Source organism: Erythrolamprus reginae, chromosome 1 (assembly GCF_031021105.1).
Source record: "Erythrolamprus reginae isolate rEryReg1 chromosome 1, rEryReg1.hap1, whole genome shotgun sequence".
Lineage (NCBI taxonomy): Eukaryota > Metazoa > Chordata > Lepidosauria > Squamata > Dipsadidae > Erythrolamprus > Erythrolamprus reginae.
The window spans coordinates 137,195,698-137,214,095 of NC_091950.1; the positions used below are offsets into that span (position 1 = coordinate 137,195,698).

General features: G+C 41.2%; 1 protein-coding gene across 1 annotated transcript in view; it reads left to right on the forward strand.

Annotated features, from left to right (window-relative positions):
• The window catches only part of LOC139175530 (uncharacterized), an 86,589-nt gene that overhangs the window by 22,710 nt on the left and 45,481 nt on the right, over window positions 1-18,398 (forward strand). Inside the window, exon 6 of the mRNA XM_070766685.1 lies at window positions 17,642-17,719. Within this exon, the coding sequence (XP_070622786.1) occupies window positions 17,642-17,719 (78 nt within the window). The remainder of the gene's footprint in view (window positions 1-17,641; window positions 17,720-18,398) is intronic.

Below are 18,398 nucleotides of genomic sequence, written 5' to 3' on the forward strand. Positions count from 1 at the left end.
AGGAAATAGTAAAAGGGCAGACTAGATGGACCATGAGGTCTTTTTCTGCCGTCAGTCTTCTATGTTTCTATGTTTCTAAAAAGTATATTGTTTATCTTTAGGGTGATGCTCTTGCCATAAAACTTGTAGTGTTAATTCTGAAGTGAGTTTCCAAAAGGTTGTAGGTAGAATTGTTTTCTTTTTCTTATCTTTCTTATTACCTGAATAGTCCATTTGGCTATTGGCTATCGCATTAAAATCTCCAATTATAATCATGTTGTCAATAGATAACTGTAGTATTTTCTCATGTAATTCTTTATAAAATATTTTTTGATTTTCGTTTGGGGCATAAATCGATATAATGACGAGAGGTCCTGTTTCTAAATTTATTTGCAAAATTAAAATCCTACCATCATTGTCACTATAAAGTTGCTTAACCTCAATCATTTCATCAATATATACAGCTATCCCTTTTTTTCCAGCTAAACTAGTAAACAAATTACCTAATTTAGTATTGCATAATAAGTTTCTGCTCGTATTTTAATATGAACTTCTTGTAAAGTCATAATTTGCACTCTTAATTTTTTAAGTTTAGAAAATATCTGTTTTCTTTTCCTTGGGTCATTCAATCCATTTACATTTACAGAAAAGATTTTTACATCTGAGTACATTTCTATTTGTAGTATTTTTTTTGTTTCTCTAGGTTCTCGAAGTTTGGTGCTTAGTACCAATTATTGTTGTGATTGTGATTGTTTTTTCTTAGGATCTTGAGTCTCTTCCTCCCCCTTGGAGGCCGCCCCCTGCTCCTCTCCTCCAGCTCCAATTTCTTTATATGATATGTCATGTCTATACAGACCGAATTGCTCGTAAAAGGCTCTTGTTTCATCAACAGTTTCTAGTTTTATTCTGGATCTTTGCCAATAGAAAGATACTCCTTCTGGAATCAGCCATTTGAAAATTATTTTTTCTTTGATTAAAATTCTTGTTAAGAAGTAAAATTCCCTCCTGCTTTCACGTACCCTTCTTGGCACTTGTTTTAGTATTATAACGTCTTTGTCATTGTATTTTAAATTTTAATCTCTTGACCAGTTCAAGACATCATCTCTTATGGTTTTTCTAATAAATTTAATATGTACTTCTCTTGGTAGATTATGTTTTCTCGCATAGCTAGTTTGGACTCTGTAAATTTTATCAATCTCCTTAATTACTTCCTGTGGGTCCATCTGTAGAATCTCGCCTACTATTTCTGCCATTTTCTAAATGTTTTCTCTGTATCTCTGTCATATTTTTTGTTAGTATCTGTGTCTTTTCTTTATTTATTTTCAATCCTGTGACGTTCCGATATTCTTCAATTAAATTTATTAACCTTGAGATAGATACTGTAAGGTTTTCTAAAATAAAAACCACATAAACAGCAAAGGCTTGTACTTTATAGGTCTCTTTTTTAATCTTCAATCCTTTTATTTCCCTATCAGCTCTTATTTTTATCAACAGTGCTTCTAATGTTAAAATAAATAATAATGGCAATATTGGACAACCTTGACTTATTCCTTGTTGTATTGCTACTTTTTCTGTCTGCTCACTATTTATTATAATTCTAGCTGATTGTTCAGAGTATATGGCATCTATTATGTTAAAAAAAATGTTCCAACCCCATCTTATTTAGTTGCATTTTCATAAAATTCCAATCTACGTTATCAAATGCTTTTTTTGCATCTAAAAATATAAGTGACATTTGTTTTTCTGGGTGCTGTTCATAGTAGTCTAATGTATTTACTATTTACTATTATTTTTAATTTGTCTCCCTGGTAAAAATCCATTTTGGTCACTATGTATCATATCATTTATAATACTTTTAAACCTATTAGCAAAAATTGATATAAAAATTTTATAATCTACATTTAAAAATGAAATTGGTCTATAATTCTCAATTTTTTTCTTTTTCCGTGTCCGCTTTATGTATTAAAGTTATTAAAATTTCTGACCATGTTATGGGTAGTTTACCTTCTGCCACTATTTGGTTGTATATCTCAAACATTTGAAAAAAAGTATTTCTCCCCTGCACTGCTCGGAGAGTCCAATGTGGGTTGTTCTTCAGCCTCATTGGCAGGGACTGAGTTAAAAATTAACATATTTATTATGTCCCGCCCACCTCTGCCTCCCCAGGTTCAGTCTTAAAAACTCAGTCATAGTGTAGGGACTATGAGTTTTCTTCTTCTGGAAGGGAGAATTTATATGATTGTTCACTAACTAATTTTTTTCTCCTTTTCTTTACAGGAGGAAGACTGGATCTTCGAGAGCCACTGCCCTCCGGGGTATTGCTCTCCGTCTCTTCAATCCCTGAGAGGCCACTGCTCTCCGGAGTATTGCCTTGCAGACAGGGATCGCTGGATTGGGGTCCCTGACACCTGTGATCAGACCCCCCCCGCCGCCCCCCCTCCAAACCAATCATCCAGCGCAACGAACCTCCGAGTATCGGTGCTTACCGATCAGAGGAGCCCTCAGCACACAGAATTTCCCCAGAAGGGAAATCAGCTGTAAGGCAATCCCACCGGCTGCAGACAGCGTTCCTGCCGATCGAATCGGCAATGAAAGGAAAAAAGATCAGCTGTTCGGCGGTGCTTCTCATAGCGCCCAACGGTTTTCCCGATCGCTCGGAGGAAGCAGCGATCGGAGGAACAAAGGGGGGGGGCGGCACAAGGAGATCGCCAAGCTGCCCGAAATTGCGCCCGCCATTTTGGCGCAGGGCCAAAGCTGCTGGGGCCTTCCCCGGCCGTTTAAAGGGCAGAGTTTTTCCCGCCTGACGTCATGGCCGCCATATTACAGGGGCGAGCAGCAGAATGACTAGGCTCATTCAGCCTATCTCAGGGCCGCCATATTGTTTCAGGGCGTTACCGAGACAACCGAGGCCACTATGGTCCTCTGTCTGGCATTCAGCCAATCACCAGTGAGGAACTGATGACGCGTTATTTAGGGGACACCAGTTTTTTTCCCTAGTCCACCATTTTACTTGCCGTTTGAGCAGCAATCTCGTGAGTTCGGTACTGTACTGTTCCAAAAATGTCTCAACCATCTCAAACTAGTCCCGGCGCTCCTGCAGCCTCCTCCAAGACTAAAAGTATGGACAAGGGACCCAGCTCAAAATCAAAGGGGAAAACCTCTCAGTCCTTGACTGCTCTAAAGGAGGCTGAGAGGAAAATAAAGGCCCTGGAGGCCCAGCTGGAAAGATCCAAGCCAAAACAGGGGCCTAGCCCCTTAGCCACAATTATTCCACACAGCCCGATGGGCCCACCCTTTCCAGCAGCCACCTTTGAGGGGCCTATTCTCACTGGTGTTGGGGATCTTTCACCAGACCGCCCATTAAGCGCCCCCCCACCATCTGAAGGGCTTCAGAGAGCAGACTGGATCAGACCTGCTTCCCAGCCTCAACCTGCAGCAGCCACCTTTACTCCCACGGCAGCAGGACTCAGGGGGCCCTCAGATAACTGGCAGACTATGTCACCGTCATTACAAGATATGATAGCATCGGCATATGCTCAGGGCATAGCAATTGGCGCCCAGCAGCACCAATCCCCACTGCCACCTCGCCCCAGCAGACAGGATCTTTGGGCAGCCTCCACACCACATCTTCCCCTTCTCTTCATGACTCCCTTCAGAAGGAGCAAGAGTTGAGAGAAGCCCTCTCAGACCCAGACAATGAGCTATCAGAGGATGAAGCCAACTTACCTGAGCAGCCCGCTCTGACAGGCTTATTCAAAACATCCCTTTATAGGGTCCTTCTGAACAAGGCCAGGACCACACTGACTCTGACAAGTGCTCAAAAAATAGCTGGCCAGGATGTGGGTATCCTACCCGCCGCTAGACTCATTAATGAGCCTCAAAGGGAATCAGAAAATATCCCGGCAGTGCCCATATTTGCAGAAAATATCCGAAGGCCCTGGCAGCAACCAGCAGCAGCTCTGGGCCCCTCAGCTTTGGACAAGAAGTTTTACTCTTTTGATCCAGAGATAGAGGACTTACTCCAGTATCCCTCGGTGGATACCCCAGTTACCTTGTTAATATCCAATGCCCTGGTTCCATCGGATATGGCGGACGGCTTGCGGCCCGACGATAGGAGAGCCGAGAACCTGATTCGAAAAATGCATCAGCTTTGCGCCTGGTCCCTAAGAGAAGCAATGGCGGCATCCTTCTTCAACAGGGCCTCAATCCTTTGGCTTCGGGACATCCTTCCCAGACTTGGCCCGGAGGACGCTCGTCTCCGCCAGGACATTAATAAACTAATAGCCTCCACCGAGTTTTCCGCCGACGCCACCTTGGCCGCTTTGAGGTTTTCATCCCGGGCGATGGCTACAAATCTTTCCACTCGACGCCTATTATGGCTCCGCTCGTGGCAAGCGGACGCAAAATCAAAATGGCGCCTAGTAACAGCCCCTTACCAAGGGGCTAAACTCTTCGGAGAATCATTGGACTCAGTCCTGATCGAGGACAAAGACAAGAAAAAGGTGCTCCCAAGCTCGGCAAGGAGGCAAGACAGGCGGGCGGCGCCATATTACAGAAGGCAGTCCTTTCGGTCAGAACCGGCTGCAACAGTGGCCCCAGGCTCCAGGACCTATGGACAGGGCTCCTACACACAGCCATCCTTTAGATCGGACAGAACCGGTTACGGAGACAGAAACCGTCAGTTCCAGCAGCCCCGCAGATCCTTTCGGGGTGGGAACAGAGGAGGGTATCGGAAGCAGAAATGACTCACCCATCGATGTGCCCATCGGTGGACATCTGCAGTCCTTCTCAGAATCCTGGGAGGCTATTTCCACCGACACTTGGGCGAGGGATACCGTGACAAACGGCCTACGAATCAACTTTTTACAGACCCCTCCAGACAGATTTGTCTAATGCCCAATCACAAAAACGGTCCCTTATTGCCCAGGAAATACAACATCTTTTGGACATTGGGGCGATAGAACCGGTGCCAATTCGGCAGCGGGGACAGGGATTCTACTCCATCGTGTTTGTGGTTTCCAAAACATCCGGCGGTTGTCGACTGATCCTAAACCTAAAGCAGCTGAACATCTACGTCCGCTACCAACGATTCAAGATGCACTCTCTGCAGACAATCCTGGCATCCATCCAGCGCCAGGACTGGATGACGTCCATCAACCTCAAGGAGGCGTATCTGCATGTCCCGGTCCATCCGCATCATCGACGTTTTCTTCGCTTTTGTATACAGGACCAGCATTTCCAGTACAGGGCCATGCCCTTCGGTCTCTCATCGGCCCCCAGGGCTTTCACCAAGCTCTTGGATGTGCTGACAGCCGACCTGAGAACCAGATCCATACGTCTCATGGCCTACCTGGACGACATCATCATCTTGTCCAGCAGTCCTCACCAGGCCAGGCTAGACCTGCAACGGACAATACAATCTCTAGAGGCCTGTGGCTTCATGATCAACTATGTCAAAAGCCACTTGCGACCAACCAGGCGGCTATTACATCTAGGCACTCTTAATAGACTCAGCAGCCGGGATCGTCTACCTGTCATCAGAGAGGCAGCAGAAAGTGAGGACACTGATAGTTTCCATTCAACACCGCACCAGGGTTCCCTTGGCCCTTCTGTCCCAGCTGCTGGGAGTCTTCATCTCCTGCATCAGCATCGTCCCATGGGCTCGGCTGCATGCCCGCCCACTTCAGTGGCTCCTTCTCCCCTTCCAGAGAGCACGCATGAGCCACTCCAAACATCTGGTGTGCCTCACTATGCCGGTCCGTCGCTCTCTGCCCTGGTGGACATCTACAGCGCTAACCAGGGGCTCTCCCTTCCTGCACCATCGGGAGGTGACGATCACCATGGACGCGAGTCTCTCCGGCTGGGGAGCACATTGCGGTTCCCAGGTGGCCCAGGGTCTCTGGACAGCAGACGACCTGAGGGACCCCAATATCAACCTACTGGAACTAAGAGCAGTCTTCAAGGCACTACTCTCCTTTGCAGACAGGATAGAGGGACAGCACGTTCTTGTCTTGATGGACAACGCAGCGACAAGGGCCCATATAAACCATCAGGGGGGTACCAGATCGGGCCGCTTGATGGAGGAAGCTCATTCCCTGATGGCATGGGCAGAAACGCACCTGACCTCGATCCAAGCAGAACACATCTCAGGATCAGACAACACCCAGGTGGACTGGTTGAGCCGCACAACGATCGACCCGGGGGAATGGTCATTGAACCCGGAGGTTTTCCAAGACATTGTACATCGTTATGGGGAACCGGTGGCGGACTTGTTCGCCACGCACCTGAACAACCAGGTACCCCGGTTCTATTCCAGGTTCCCGTCCCCGGGAGCCGACCGAATCAATGCACTCCTATCCCCATGGCCAAGGGGACTGCTCTATGCCTTCCCTCCGACTTGCCTTATTCCCAGAGTAGTCTCCAAGATACTCTCAGAGTGGGCGGAGGTGATCCTAGTCGCTCCCTTTTGGCCCAGGCGACCGTGGTTCGCGGACCTGATGGACCTCTCCACCTCCCCTCCATGGAGAATCCCATACCACAGACTCTCCCTCACGCAGGGGTCGTTAGTGCACCCAGATCCCCAGTGGTGGAGACTTGCCGTGTGGACATTGAAAGGGAACGCTTGAGGAAGGAATCTCTGTCGGAAAACGTCATCCACACCATCCAATCGACTCGACGCCCATCAACAACTCGCATTTATCAGATGACATGGGCGGCATTTTGTAGATTCTGCAGAACTCGAGAGATACCACCTCGCTCATCCTCCGTGCTACACCTATTGGACTTCCTACAGAAGGGGCTAGATGAAGGGCTGACCCCAAATACCCTTCGCAGGCAGGTGGCAGCTATAGCCACAGTCTTAAGACCAGATCCCCTCCGCCCGATATCCCATCACCCATGGGTTAAGGATTTTCTCCGGGGGGCCTCGAACCTTTCTCCTCTGGTTATACATCATTTCCCATCCTGGGACTTGACATTGGTCTTACAGGCCCTTACGGGTCCACCATTCGAACCACTAAGAGAAATCACACTTCGCCTTTTATCAGTCAATGTAGCCTTCTTAGTGGCTATCACGTCAGCTCGCAGGGTCTCGGAGCTAGCAGCGTTGTCAGTCCGGCCGGATCTTTGCGTGTTCCACCCAGATCGAGTCACTCTTCGGCTGGATCCCAGTTTTCTGCCGAAGATCAACACGAGATTTCATAGGTCCCAGGACATAGTCCTGCCAGACTTCTGTACCCAGGGCTCGCACCAGTCAGTTTTACGCTGGCATAAGGTAGACGTCCGTAGGGCATTAAAGATATACATTCGATGTACCAGCTCTTTCAGGAAATCAGAAGGCAGGAAGAGTAGGGGCAGTTCTAATCTCCGGGGGGAGTTGGTTCCAGAGAGCCGGTGCCGCCACAGAGAAGGCTCTTCCCCTGGGGCCCGCCAACCGACATTGTTTAGTTGATGGGACCCGGAGAAGGCCCACTCTGTGGGACCTAATCGGTCGCTGGGATTCGTGCGGCAGGAGGCGGTCTCGGAGATATTCTGGTCCGATGCCATGAAGGGCTTCAAAGGTCATAACCAACACTTTGAATTGTGACCGGAAATTGATCGGCAGCCAATGCAGACTGCGGAGTGATGGTGAAACATGGGCATACCTAGGTAAGCCCATGACCGCTCTCGCAGCTGCATTCTGCACGATCTGAAGTTTCCGAACACTTTTCAAAGGTAGCCCCATGTAGAGAGCATTACAGTAGTCGAACCTCGAGGTGATGAGGGCATGAGTGACTGTGAGCAATGAGTCCCGGTCCAGATAGGGCCGCAACTGCTGCACCAGGCGAACCTGGGCAAACGCCCCCCTCGCCACAGCTGTGAGATGGTTTTCTAATGTGAGCTGTGGATCGAGGATTTCTAATGTGAGCTGTGGATTTCTTCTCTCTTATATAATTGTCTATAAAATTCTAATACTATTTCCTTTTTTCCTTCTGTTCTATGTTTTATTTTACCTTTAGAATCTATCAAATTTTTGATAATTTTATTTTCCCTCTCTTTCCTTAGTTTATATGACAACCATCTTCCTGGTTTGTTCGCATGTTCAAAATATTCTTGTTTTGCTCTCTTTATCTTTTCTACTATTGGTTCTTGTTCTATCAATCTCAATTTATGCTTTATTAACTCTCTCTGATTTTTAGCTTTGTCATCATTATCCTCTTTTTGCATTAACAATTCTAATTTTTTAAGTTCTAATTTTTCATAACGTATTTTCTTTTCTGCGAGTGGGAGCGCCAAATTGGAGGCACCGGCAGCGCCCTGCCCAGCTGGAGATTCCCTGGCAGCACCAGGTAGTAGCCGGCAATGCAGCACCCTTTTCCAGTGCCGCGCAAGGAGCTGGGCATTGGAGTTTGGGGTGGGGAGTGATGAAAGTGCGGAGGCCGGTGCCGCGGTGCCCCCACCCCCCAGTGCCTCCGCCCCCCTTGCTCCCCTGGCTTCTCGCCGCTGACGCCCGCCCGATCTGCCCCTTTCTCCAGCTCCTCCCGCAGTGGTGGCTGCAACAGCGGCGAGCGCTTGGAGAAAACCTTCTCACAGCGGAGGTCGGTGAAGGTTCTTTGGAACGTCGGGGGTGTGTGCGTGCACACGCGTGTCCTATCCCCCAGCCAGCCTACCCAGAAAAAGCTTTGCCGGCCTCCGCAGAGAAGAAAGGAAGAGAGAGAACAAGAGAGAGAAAGAAAGGAAGAGAGAGAAAGAGATAGCAAGAGAGACAGAATGAGAGAGAGAGAGAAAGAGAAAGAAAGAGACAGCAAGAGGGGGGAAGGAGGGATAGAGAAAGAGAGCAAAGAGAGAGGAAGGAAGGAAGGGAGACAGAATGAGAGAGAGAAAGAAAGAATAAAAGTGACAGCAAGAGGGGGGAAGGAGGGAGAGAGAAAGAGCAAAAGAGAGAGGAAGGAAGGAAGAGAGAAAGAAAGAGATAGCAAGAGAGACAGAATGAGAGAAAGAAAGGAAAGAAAGAAAGAAAGAGACAGCAAAGGGGGGAAGGAGGGAGAGAGAAAGAGCAAAAGAGAGAGGAAGGAAGGGAGAAAGAAAGGGATGGAGAGAGAGAGAAAGAGGAAGGGAGAGAAAGAGGGAGGGAGAGAGAGAGAAGTAGAGCGAAAGGGAGGAAGAGAGATTTTTTTTGTCCAAACTTTTTTGCGCCCCCCCCCCCGGGCTCAATGTTCCCCAGGATTTTGAAAATGTGAATAATGTGTCGCGGCTCAAAAAAGGTTGGGAAACACTGAGTTAGACTTCTATGACAAGCGGAGCAATGGTAGCTCCTTAAATGTTTAATGTTGTTTGTTCTTTTTTGTCTTTTGAAAAATACTAAAAAATATTTTTTTTTTAAATTAAATGCCCTGTAAAAATTAAATTGCCAGAGAGCACTAGTGGCCTTGTATTAGTCAGAAAGAGGAAATGCAGATAAAGGAAATGGCCCTGCATTTGACCCAAAATTAAATTGCCAGAGAGCAGTAGCAGCCAAGTAAAAATGACACTCCTGTCTTAATTTCTGGAATGCCTAGAGCTGTCCCTGCTCCAAGAACTTTCCCAAAATAATCTGCCTGTAGAAGGACAATTCTATTGCTGAGAAATCTCCCCAATCTATAGTGGCCCTGTGTTTGACACAAAAATAAATGCCCAGACAGCAGTAGAGGCCTTGTATTAGACAGAAAATGTCAATGCACAGATAAAGGAAGTGGCCCTGTATTTGACAGAAAACGTAAATGCGCAGACAGCACGAGTGGCATTGTATTTCACAGAAAACGTAAATGCATAGATAATGGTAGTGAAATATATCCGGCACGTACCACGACTATGCAAATTTGGTTCACCTTTCTTTTTCTTTTTTTCAATTTTTTAATTAATTTTCATAAAATAAACAGACACACATACAAACACTAAACATAAAGTGGGGGTGTATTTCCCCCGCTTCTTTTGAAAGTGTACATTCAAGTACAGAAAAAGAATACATAATTGAATATATGTTAAATGTTAAAAGGTTTAGTAAATTTGAGTTAAGGTTTTACAAATCTTGAATACAATATGAATATTAGGTAAAATTAGTATAACATAGTCAAAAAAAAAAACCTTTAATGTAATCTTAATTACTATAGTAAAATGCCATATTCATCAAACAAAACATTTAAACTAATTTCAACTATTATACATATATAGACCAAAATTCTTAATATGTTACTTATACTTATACTTATACATAAACTACTATGTCATAATCATCAAAAAATGCATTTAAACTAGTATTAATATTGTTATCACCTAGGTAAAAACAAATACAAAAATTAACTAGAAATAAATGTGTATATCTTATTTTTTCTTATCTATCCATTTATAAACATTGTTCCATGTTTCATAAAATTTAGTATCTTCTTGATCATTTAATCTTCTTGTCATCATGTCCATTTCAGCGCAATCTAGTATTTTAGCTATAACTTCTTCTTCCTTGGGGATTTCCTCCCCTTTCCAATTTTGCGCATATATTATTCTAGCCGCAGTTAATATGTGTATAATTAAGTAAAGAATTTCTTTCTTGTAGGTCTGATTGGTAACTCCTAATAAGTAAAATTCCGGGGTATTATCTATATCTTGCTTTATTATTTCTTTTAATATTTTCTCAATCATCTTCCAATATATTTTAGCTTTACCACATGTCCACCATTGATGGTAATAGGTTCCTATATCCTTCTTACATTTCCAGCATAATGGGGATGTTTTGGGAAACATTTTTGCTATCCTATTTGGTGGGAGATGCCATCTGTAGAACATTTTGATTTGATTTTCTTTTAATGAAACTGATTTGGTCATTTTCCAGTTATTAATCCAAACTTTCTCCCATGTATCTATGTCTATTTCCTTGCCAATATTTCTACACCATCTTATCATAGTATCTTTTAAAGTCAACTCTATATTTTTATGGGCGATGAGAATTTATATATTTTCCCTATCATTTTTATTGGATTGGTAGTAATTAGATTGCTTAAAAGATTCTTACTTTTATTAAAAATATAAAGAGTTTTATCCTTCTGGTATCTAGATCGAATCTGAGCATAATGCCACCAGTCTATTATTATCCCTTCTTCTTGTAATTTAATCCTAGATTTTAGCTTCATCTGGTCATTTAGTAGTTCTTTATATCTATAAGTTATTTTCTTGTCTTTTATGGACTTTGGATGCGTTATTGCTTCTAGGGGAGCTAGCCATTCTGGGATATTTAAAAAGTGATTTTTCTTTATGTCTTTCCAGACTTCTAGTAGATACTTCCTTAATGTATGCCTTTTAAAATATGAATGATTTTTTTCCTTATCGTACCATACAAATGCGTGCCATCCAAGCATGAGATCATGTCCTTCTAAGTTTAGTATTCTTTTGTTCTCTAGAGTTATCCACTCTCTAAGCCATGTTAATGCGGCAGCCTGATAGTATAATTTCCAATTTGGAAGGCCAAATCCTCCTCTTTCTTTGATATCTTCTAAGCAGTTCATTTTTATCCTTGCTTTTTTCCCTTGCCATATGAATTTTTTAACTAGGTTTGTTAAAGTTTTAAAAAAAATTCCCCCTGGATTTATTGGAATTACCTGGAAGAGAAATAAAACCTTGGGTAGAATATTCATCTTAATTGTTGCAATTCTTCCTAAAAATGATATTTTCAGATTATTCCACATTGCTAAATCTTTTTTAATTTCTGTTAGTAATTTTGTATAATTATCATTTTTTAATGTTATTGTTTTCGCTGTTAAATTTATTCCTAAGTATTTTGCTTTTTTTACAGTCTTTATTCCAGAGATGCTTTCTAATTTAGTTTCTTGTGTTTTGTTCATATTTTTAGTCAAAAAATGTGTTTTGCTTTTGTTTATCTTTAAACCTGCTACCTTTCCATATTGTTCAATAGCTTGCAGTAAAGTAGGAACTGTTGTTATCGGTTCTTCAATTATGAACGTTAAGTCATCTGCAAAGGCTTGGACTTTATAAGTTTCATCTCCTACAGTTAAACCTTTTATTTTAGGATCCGCTCTTATTTTAATTAATAGAGTTTCAAGAATCATGATAAATAACAATGGTGATATAGGACAACCTTGACGAACTCCCTTATTTATATCAAGTGTTGGTAATTGATTGTTATTCAATATTATGTTAGTTGTTTGTTTTGAATATATAGTATCTATTAAGTTAACAAATTTTGGGCCAAATCTCATTTTATTTAATTGCATTTTTATGAATATCCAATTGACGTTATCAAAGGCCTTTTGAGCGTCTAGAAACATTAAAGATGCTGTCTTGCCTGGATATTGTTCATAATACTCTAATGTATTTATTACTGTTCTAAGATTGTTTTTAATTTGTCTCCCTGGTAGAAACCCATTTTGGTCTTGGTGTATTATTCCATTTATAACTCTTTTGAGTCTGTCTGCATAAATGGCGATAAATATCTTATAATCTACATTTAATAATGATATGGGCCTATAGTTTTTATTTTTTTCTGGGTCTGTGCCCTGTTTGTGTATTAAAGTTGTCAGTGATTCTGACCAAGATTTAGGAATTTTACCCTCAAGTCTACATAGATTGAAGGTTTCTAACATGTGGCTTCTTATTGTTTCATTTTCTATCTTGTACCATTCTGCTGGTATGGCGTCTGGGCCTGTGGCCTTATTGCTTTTCTGTTTTTTAATTGTTGTTAGGAGTTCTTCCATTGTTATTGGTCCATCCATGGTGGCCTGTTGGTCTTCTGTTATTTGTGGTAATTTTGAAGCATGTAAATAGTTAAAGACTTCATCTTCACTAACATTATCTTTGGCATATAGATCTTTATAAAAATTATACACAATGTCTGCCTTTCCTTCTGTATCATATTTTATTGTACCATCTTTGTCTTCTAATTTTTTAATTAATTTTGATTGGCGCTGTTTTCTAAGTTTATATGCTAACCATCTGCCTGGTTTATTTGCATGTTCAAAATAGTGTTGCTTTGCTCTTTTAATTTTTTCAGTTATTTGGTTTTGTTCTATAATTCTAATTTTATGTTTAATTACATTTATTTCTGTTTTTAAGTCTCTGTTCTTAATGTGTTGCTGCGATAAAAATTCTAATTGTTTCAATTCATTTATTAATTGTGCATACTTTAATTTATTTTCCTTGTTATATTTTGCAATGTAAGATATTGTTAATCCTCTTATATAAGCTTTAGCTGTATCCCATAAGTTCTGTGGCGTAGTTTCTGAAGTTTTGTTGATTTCAAAAAATATTTTTAATTCCTTTTCGATCCAATCCTTATATTTCTTATCATTCAATATATTTCTATTCATCCGCCAATTATTCTGTTTGTTATTCATTCCCATAGAAACCACTATTGGATTGTGATCGGCCCATGTATTAGCATCTATCTCTACATCTCTTATTTGTTCTGCAACCGTTTTTGGTGCCCATACCATGTCTATTCTTGTCCATATTTTGTGGGGGTTAGAGTAAAAAGTATATTGTCTCTTATGGAGGTATCTTTCCCTCCAAATATCATTTAACAATAATTCCACTTTCATTTTTTGAAAAGTACTAGGTAGCAAATTCCTTCTTGTCTTTTTGTTTCTCTTCCTTTTATTGTTACCTCCCCCCCCCGAGTGGTCTAATTGTCTATTCGCGATAGCATTAAAATCACCTATTATTAATACATTTTCAATAGCTAGGTCTATTATTGTTTGATGCAAATTTTTATAAAATGTCATTTGATCTTCATTAGGGGCATAAATAGAAACAACAGCTAAAGGTCTAGGTTCAATATCAACTTGTACAATCAATATTCTACCCTCATTATCCTTAAATATTTGTTTGGAATTTATAGAGTTCTCAACATACATCACTACACCTCTTTTTTTTTGATCTGCTAATGCAGCATACATTTTTCCAATTTTTGGATTCAACAGTAATTTTTGGTTATTTTTTTTAATATGCACTTCTTGTAATATTGTAATTTGAGCATTTTGATTTCTAATTTTAGAAAAAATTTGTTTCCTTTTCCTTGGTTCATTAAGTCCATTGACGTTTACAGAAAAGATTTTTAAATCTTTACTTGTTGTCATTTGATAGGTTTTTTGGTTTCTCGCTGAGGTTGAACTCTTCTGGCGCCTTGGTCCTGCTCTATTACCTGAGCAGTAGCCCCCAGATCTTCTTCTTGCTGAGTTGTTAGTTTTTCCCCTGGTTGTTGTTGAACTAGTTGTTGTTCAACCACTTGTTGCTGGTTTGCATGGTCCAGGCAGCTGATGCCACTGTTTTCAAAAAAGTACATAGCTTGTTCTACATTTTCCAATTTGTATCTTGTAGAGCGCCATGTCAGAGAAAGGCCTTGTGGGATAAGCCAACGGTAGGTTATATTTTCTTTGATCAGAATTCGGGTTAGAAAGTGGTAATCTCTTCTGCTTTCTCTGACACTTCTTGGAACTTGTTTTAGTATTTTTATTTCAGCTCCTTGATGTTGGAGTTTGGCATTTCTTGACCAATGAAGTATGTCATCTCGCAGAGCTTTTCTTGTGAATTTAATGTGTATCTCTCTTGGGAGGTTATGACGATGGATGTAGCTATTCGAGATTCTGTATACTTCATCGATTTCTTTCAGTAGTGCTGTGGGATCCTCTTGGAGTATTCCTCCAATAGTTTCAGCCATAGTCATTTTTAAATCTTCATCTTTTTCCTCTTTTATATTCTGAAATCGAAGTCCATATGAAGCTCGTTGCATCTCCAACTGAGTGATTGATTCATCATATCTTCTGTATCTAGCATCAGCTCTCCCTTCAAGGTAGTCCATTCTTTTTTCATTTTTGTCAGATTTCTCTTCGACTTTTTTGACTCGGTCATCACTTTCTTGTAATGTTTGTTGAATCTCCTTTATCTGGTCTTTCATCTCACCCATATCAACTTTTAGTTGGGCCATCTCCATTTTAAATTCCGCCAGGTCTGCTTTTATAGCTTCTCTTTGTTGTGTTGCATCCTCTTTTATGGCCTCTCTTTGTTGGGTGGCTTCCTCTTGAGATTTAAACATAAAGTCCTTCAAAGTGTTCAAAGTTTCTTGTAGTGTTGCAAAATTAGACTGCATTGTTTTTTCTTTGTCTTTGTCCTTTGTAGACATGGTTAACACCTGGTGCGACGGAGAAGGGTGCGGTGACCCTTGTGGAGAGGGAATTGTTGCTGTAGTTTGTTTTTTGACCGTTTTGACAAAGGTTGAAGTATTTGACATTGTCTAATTTGAATCCACTCTTTAAAATTTAAATTGGTTTAAGTTAATTTCCAATTGTATGTAGTAAAAGGAGAAGAATTCCTATAAATTCCAAATCTGTCAGACTATTTTTTGACAATTTCCCTTAAAATATAATTCAATTACCAACAATTACCAACAGAATTATTGTGATTTTTAAAACTCTAAATATGCAATGCCAAAAAGAGCAAGTGTAAAACTTTTTTTAAAAAAAAAATAAGTAAAAAGTAAGAGTTAGAAATGAATAATCTAGTAGGAGGACAAAGTAAATAAAAGAAAGGAAAAATATTAGCTATTCATAAAAAATAAAAGAGAGCATGAAAAAGAAAATTTATGAAAAAGAAAAAGGAGAGGGAGAGAAGAAAGAGGAGAAAATTAATAAAATTAATAAAAGGAGTGGAAGAAATTGTTTTAGGGGAAATAAAAAACAAAAAGGAGGTGATATTTTAATTCAGCTAATTAAAATAGAGCAGGGGACCAAGGTTTGTTAACAATGCATATGTTTCAAATCAGGTTTCTTTTAGAACTAGCAGTGCACAGAAGAAGAGAAAAAAAAGAGTCAGGGAGAGATCAAGAAGAAAGGAATAATTATTCAAGAAACACAATATCAATATTATATACTTATGTTCTTCTTATAGGTCCTGTAGTTTTGCTAGAGAGTAAGGATGTAAGTCCAGGTCTCAAAGGATAAAGTTATGTTTAATTTCAATTTCAGGTTCAAAGGGAAAGACAAATTAGTAGTTTTCTTGTATTTGAAATGAAGTCAGTTTATTTTCCAAGTTCAAGGCAGGAGCAAAGAAACAAATCCCAAGATGGAGTCAGGTTAAATTTCGTACAGCAAGGCAGATGTTAAAAAGTTCTCAGCAAATAATCCAAAAGGAGTCAGCAAATAATCCAAAGAGGCTCAGCAAGTAATCCAAATAGGTTAATCCAGGAGTAAATAGTCCAAAGGAAAGGTTTCAGTCCCTTCTAATTTCCATTTATTTTGTGGTTATTGAGTTATTTCATTGTTGTGAAAAAAAAACCAACAAGATGGAAAAAAAAAGGCAGCAAGAGTGTGTTCCTCCGCTTTCAGAATTTAAGCCCGGAACACTATGTTTTTAGCAATCTATCAAAAACAAATTCTAGTCATCACTACTGATTTCCTTTAGCAATTTAAATTTTCTAAATAGTCATATCAAATTTGAGTTATTTTGTTAATCCATAAAGTAAAAAAATTATTTTTTAAATTCCAAAGTTCAAGTTCAAGATGGAAAAAATTAAAGTGAAAAAGTTAGATCCGGCTGTTATTTGCGGATGAATCCAAACAGAAAAAAACTTTCACCTTCGCCTTATTGAAAAGAAAAGAACTTTCACTTAGAACTTTCACGATCGAGTCTTCTGCTTTTAAACACGAAACAAAAAGGGTTTTTTTACCTTAGGTCCTTTCTCTGCTGTATTCTTTTTCAGTCAAATTGATTTAGTACTTTCACTTCTTAGGCTTTTTTTTTCTTCCCGCTGGGTGAGGGGAGAAAGCGCTGGCCGATCCTCTTATGGGAAGAGGAACGGTTCTCCCGTCTCCGAAGCTGCGGGGCGAACCGCTGCCTCCGGAGTCTTGGCGACGGCTCCTCGCGCAGAGGGGAGCCCCCTGTTCTGGGATCGGGCCATCCGGGCCCGATCCGATCGCAAATGCGACCTTCGGAGGGGGTAGAAAGGATCCCAAGGCAGAGCGCTGCCGAAGAGATCCTGATGCGGTCCCCTCCAAACCGGAACACAAATTTGGTTCACCTTTCAGTGGCAGCCACCAGATGCAGTGAGACAAGCCCCACAAAACTCTTCACTTTGTTTGTGTTGGATGGCTAGGTGATCTGCCTCAGGAAGACAATGGCACAGTTGGGATATGTCCCCTTTCAGTGGCAGGCACCCCCAGATGCAGCCTTGATGATCTGCCCTTAGAAATCTCCCCAAACCTATCTCTCCCTGTCAGCAGCAGCAACAGCACTATCCCTTCCTAATGCGGAGCTCATTTAATGGAGCTGGAGCATGTGGTCCTGCCTTTAATGCAGGTAGGGTCAAGTGTCCCGCTTGGCCAATCACAGCCATGCGTCTGGCTGGCCAATCACTGGCAAGCAAGACGCATGGCCAATCACAGCCAGTCCTTGCTTTTCCTGCCCGGATACAGCATGGCTTCGGCTTACAACACGGCTGTTGATCAGCCTATCACAGTGTTCATTCGAATGCCGAACCTGAACACGGACTTTAAAAAAGTCCGGGTTTGTGTTCGGTATGCCGAACACTGAAAATTTCAGCACGGATCCAAACTATGCAAGTTCGGTTCGCCCAACACTAGTTGTAAACTACGAAACTGAAAATATTGAACGGAAAGTGATAGCAAAAATATCTTTCTCCTTCTAGGGAATGGAATTTGGATGAAAGGTATATGGAAGATTTCTTTAAAGCACTGACAAAGCTGAGAAACCTAAGAGAACTGCGGTAAGAAATTGCATGAATTTTATCCTAAATGTTACTGATACAGAAATCTATGCATAATAGTTCTGTGGGTAACTAATGGACTAGATCGGGGTGTCAAACTCGCGACATTAAGTTGTCACATGACATATTGCAACTCCCCCCCCCCCCAAGGGATGGGCATGGCTAGTGTATGACGCTTCCAGCCCACAGGCCTGGAATTTGACACCCTGGACTAAATGATCTAAACTGGCTTTGACCATGGCAATCTTATTCATTAAAATGCCATTATTGACTTCAAAATTGTTATAAATGTACTTTTGATAAGGAGGATGGAGAGAAAGTGAAGTTTCTTGTCCAGGATGATAGTCTTGGTTTAGATGATTCCAGTTGTAATGGAGCTAAAATTCAGTTCCAATAAGCCCCCAGGATGCCTTGATTGCACCCAGCAACAACTCCTAGTAAAGAAGAATGTGGGAGATCTGAGATATTTGGCAAAATATTTCCTTGAGAGCAAATGCTGAGAACAAATTTGTCAGATCCCATCACTGGGTTTCTTGGGTTTTTTCTTTGCATTTGTCACTTGTAATCGGATTCCCAGTATCAATCTTGTGGTTAGATTTACATTGGCATTGAACAATATTGGTCAACAACTTCTCAAGGGTCTGCAGGAGCTTGCATGTCACTGGACTGGGATAGCATC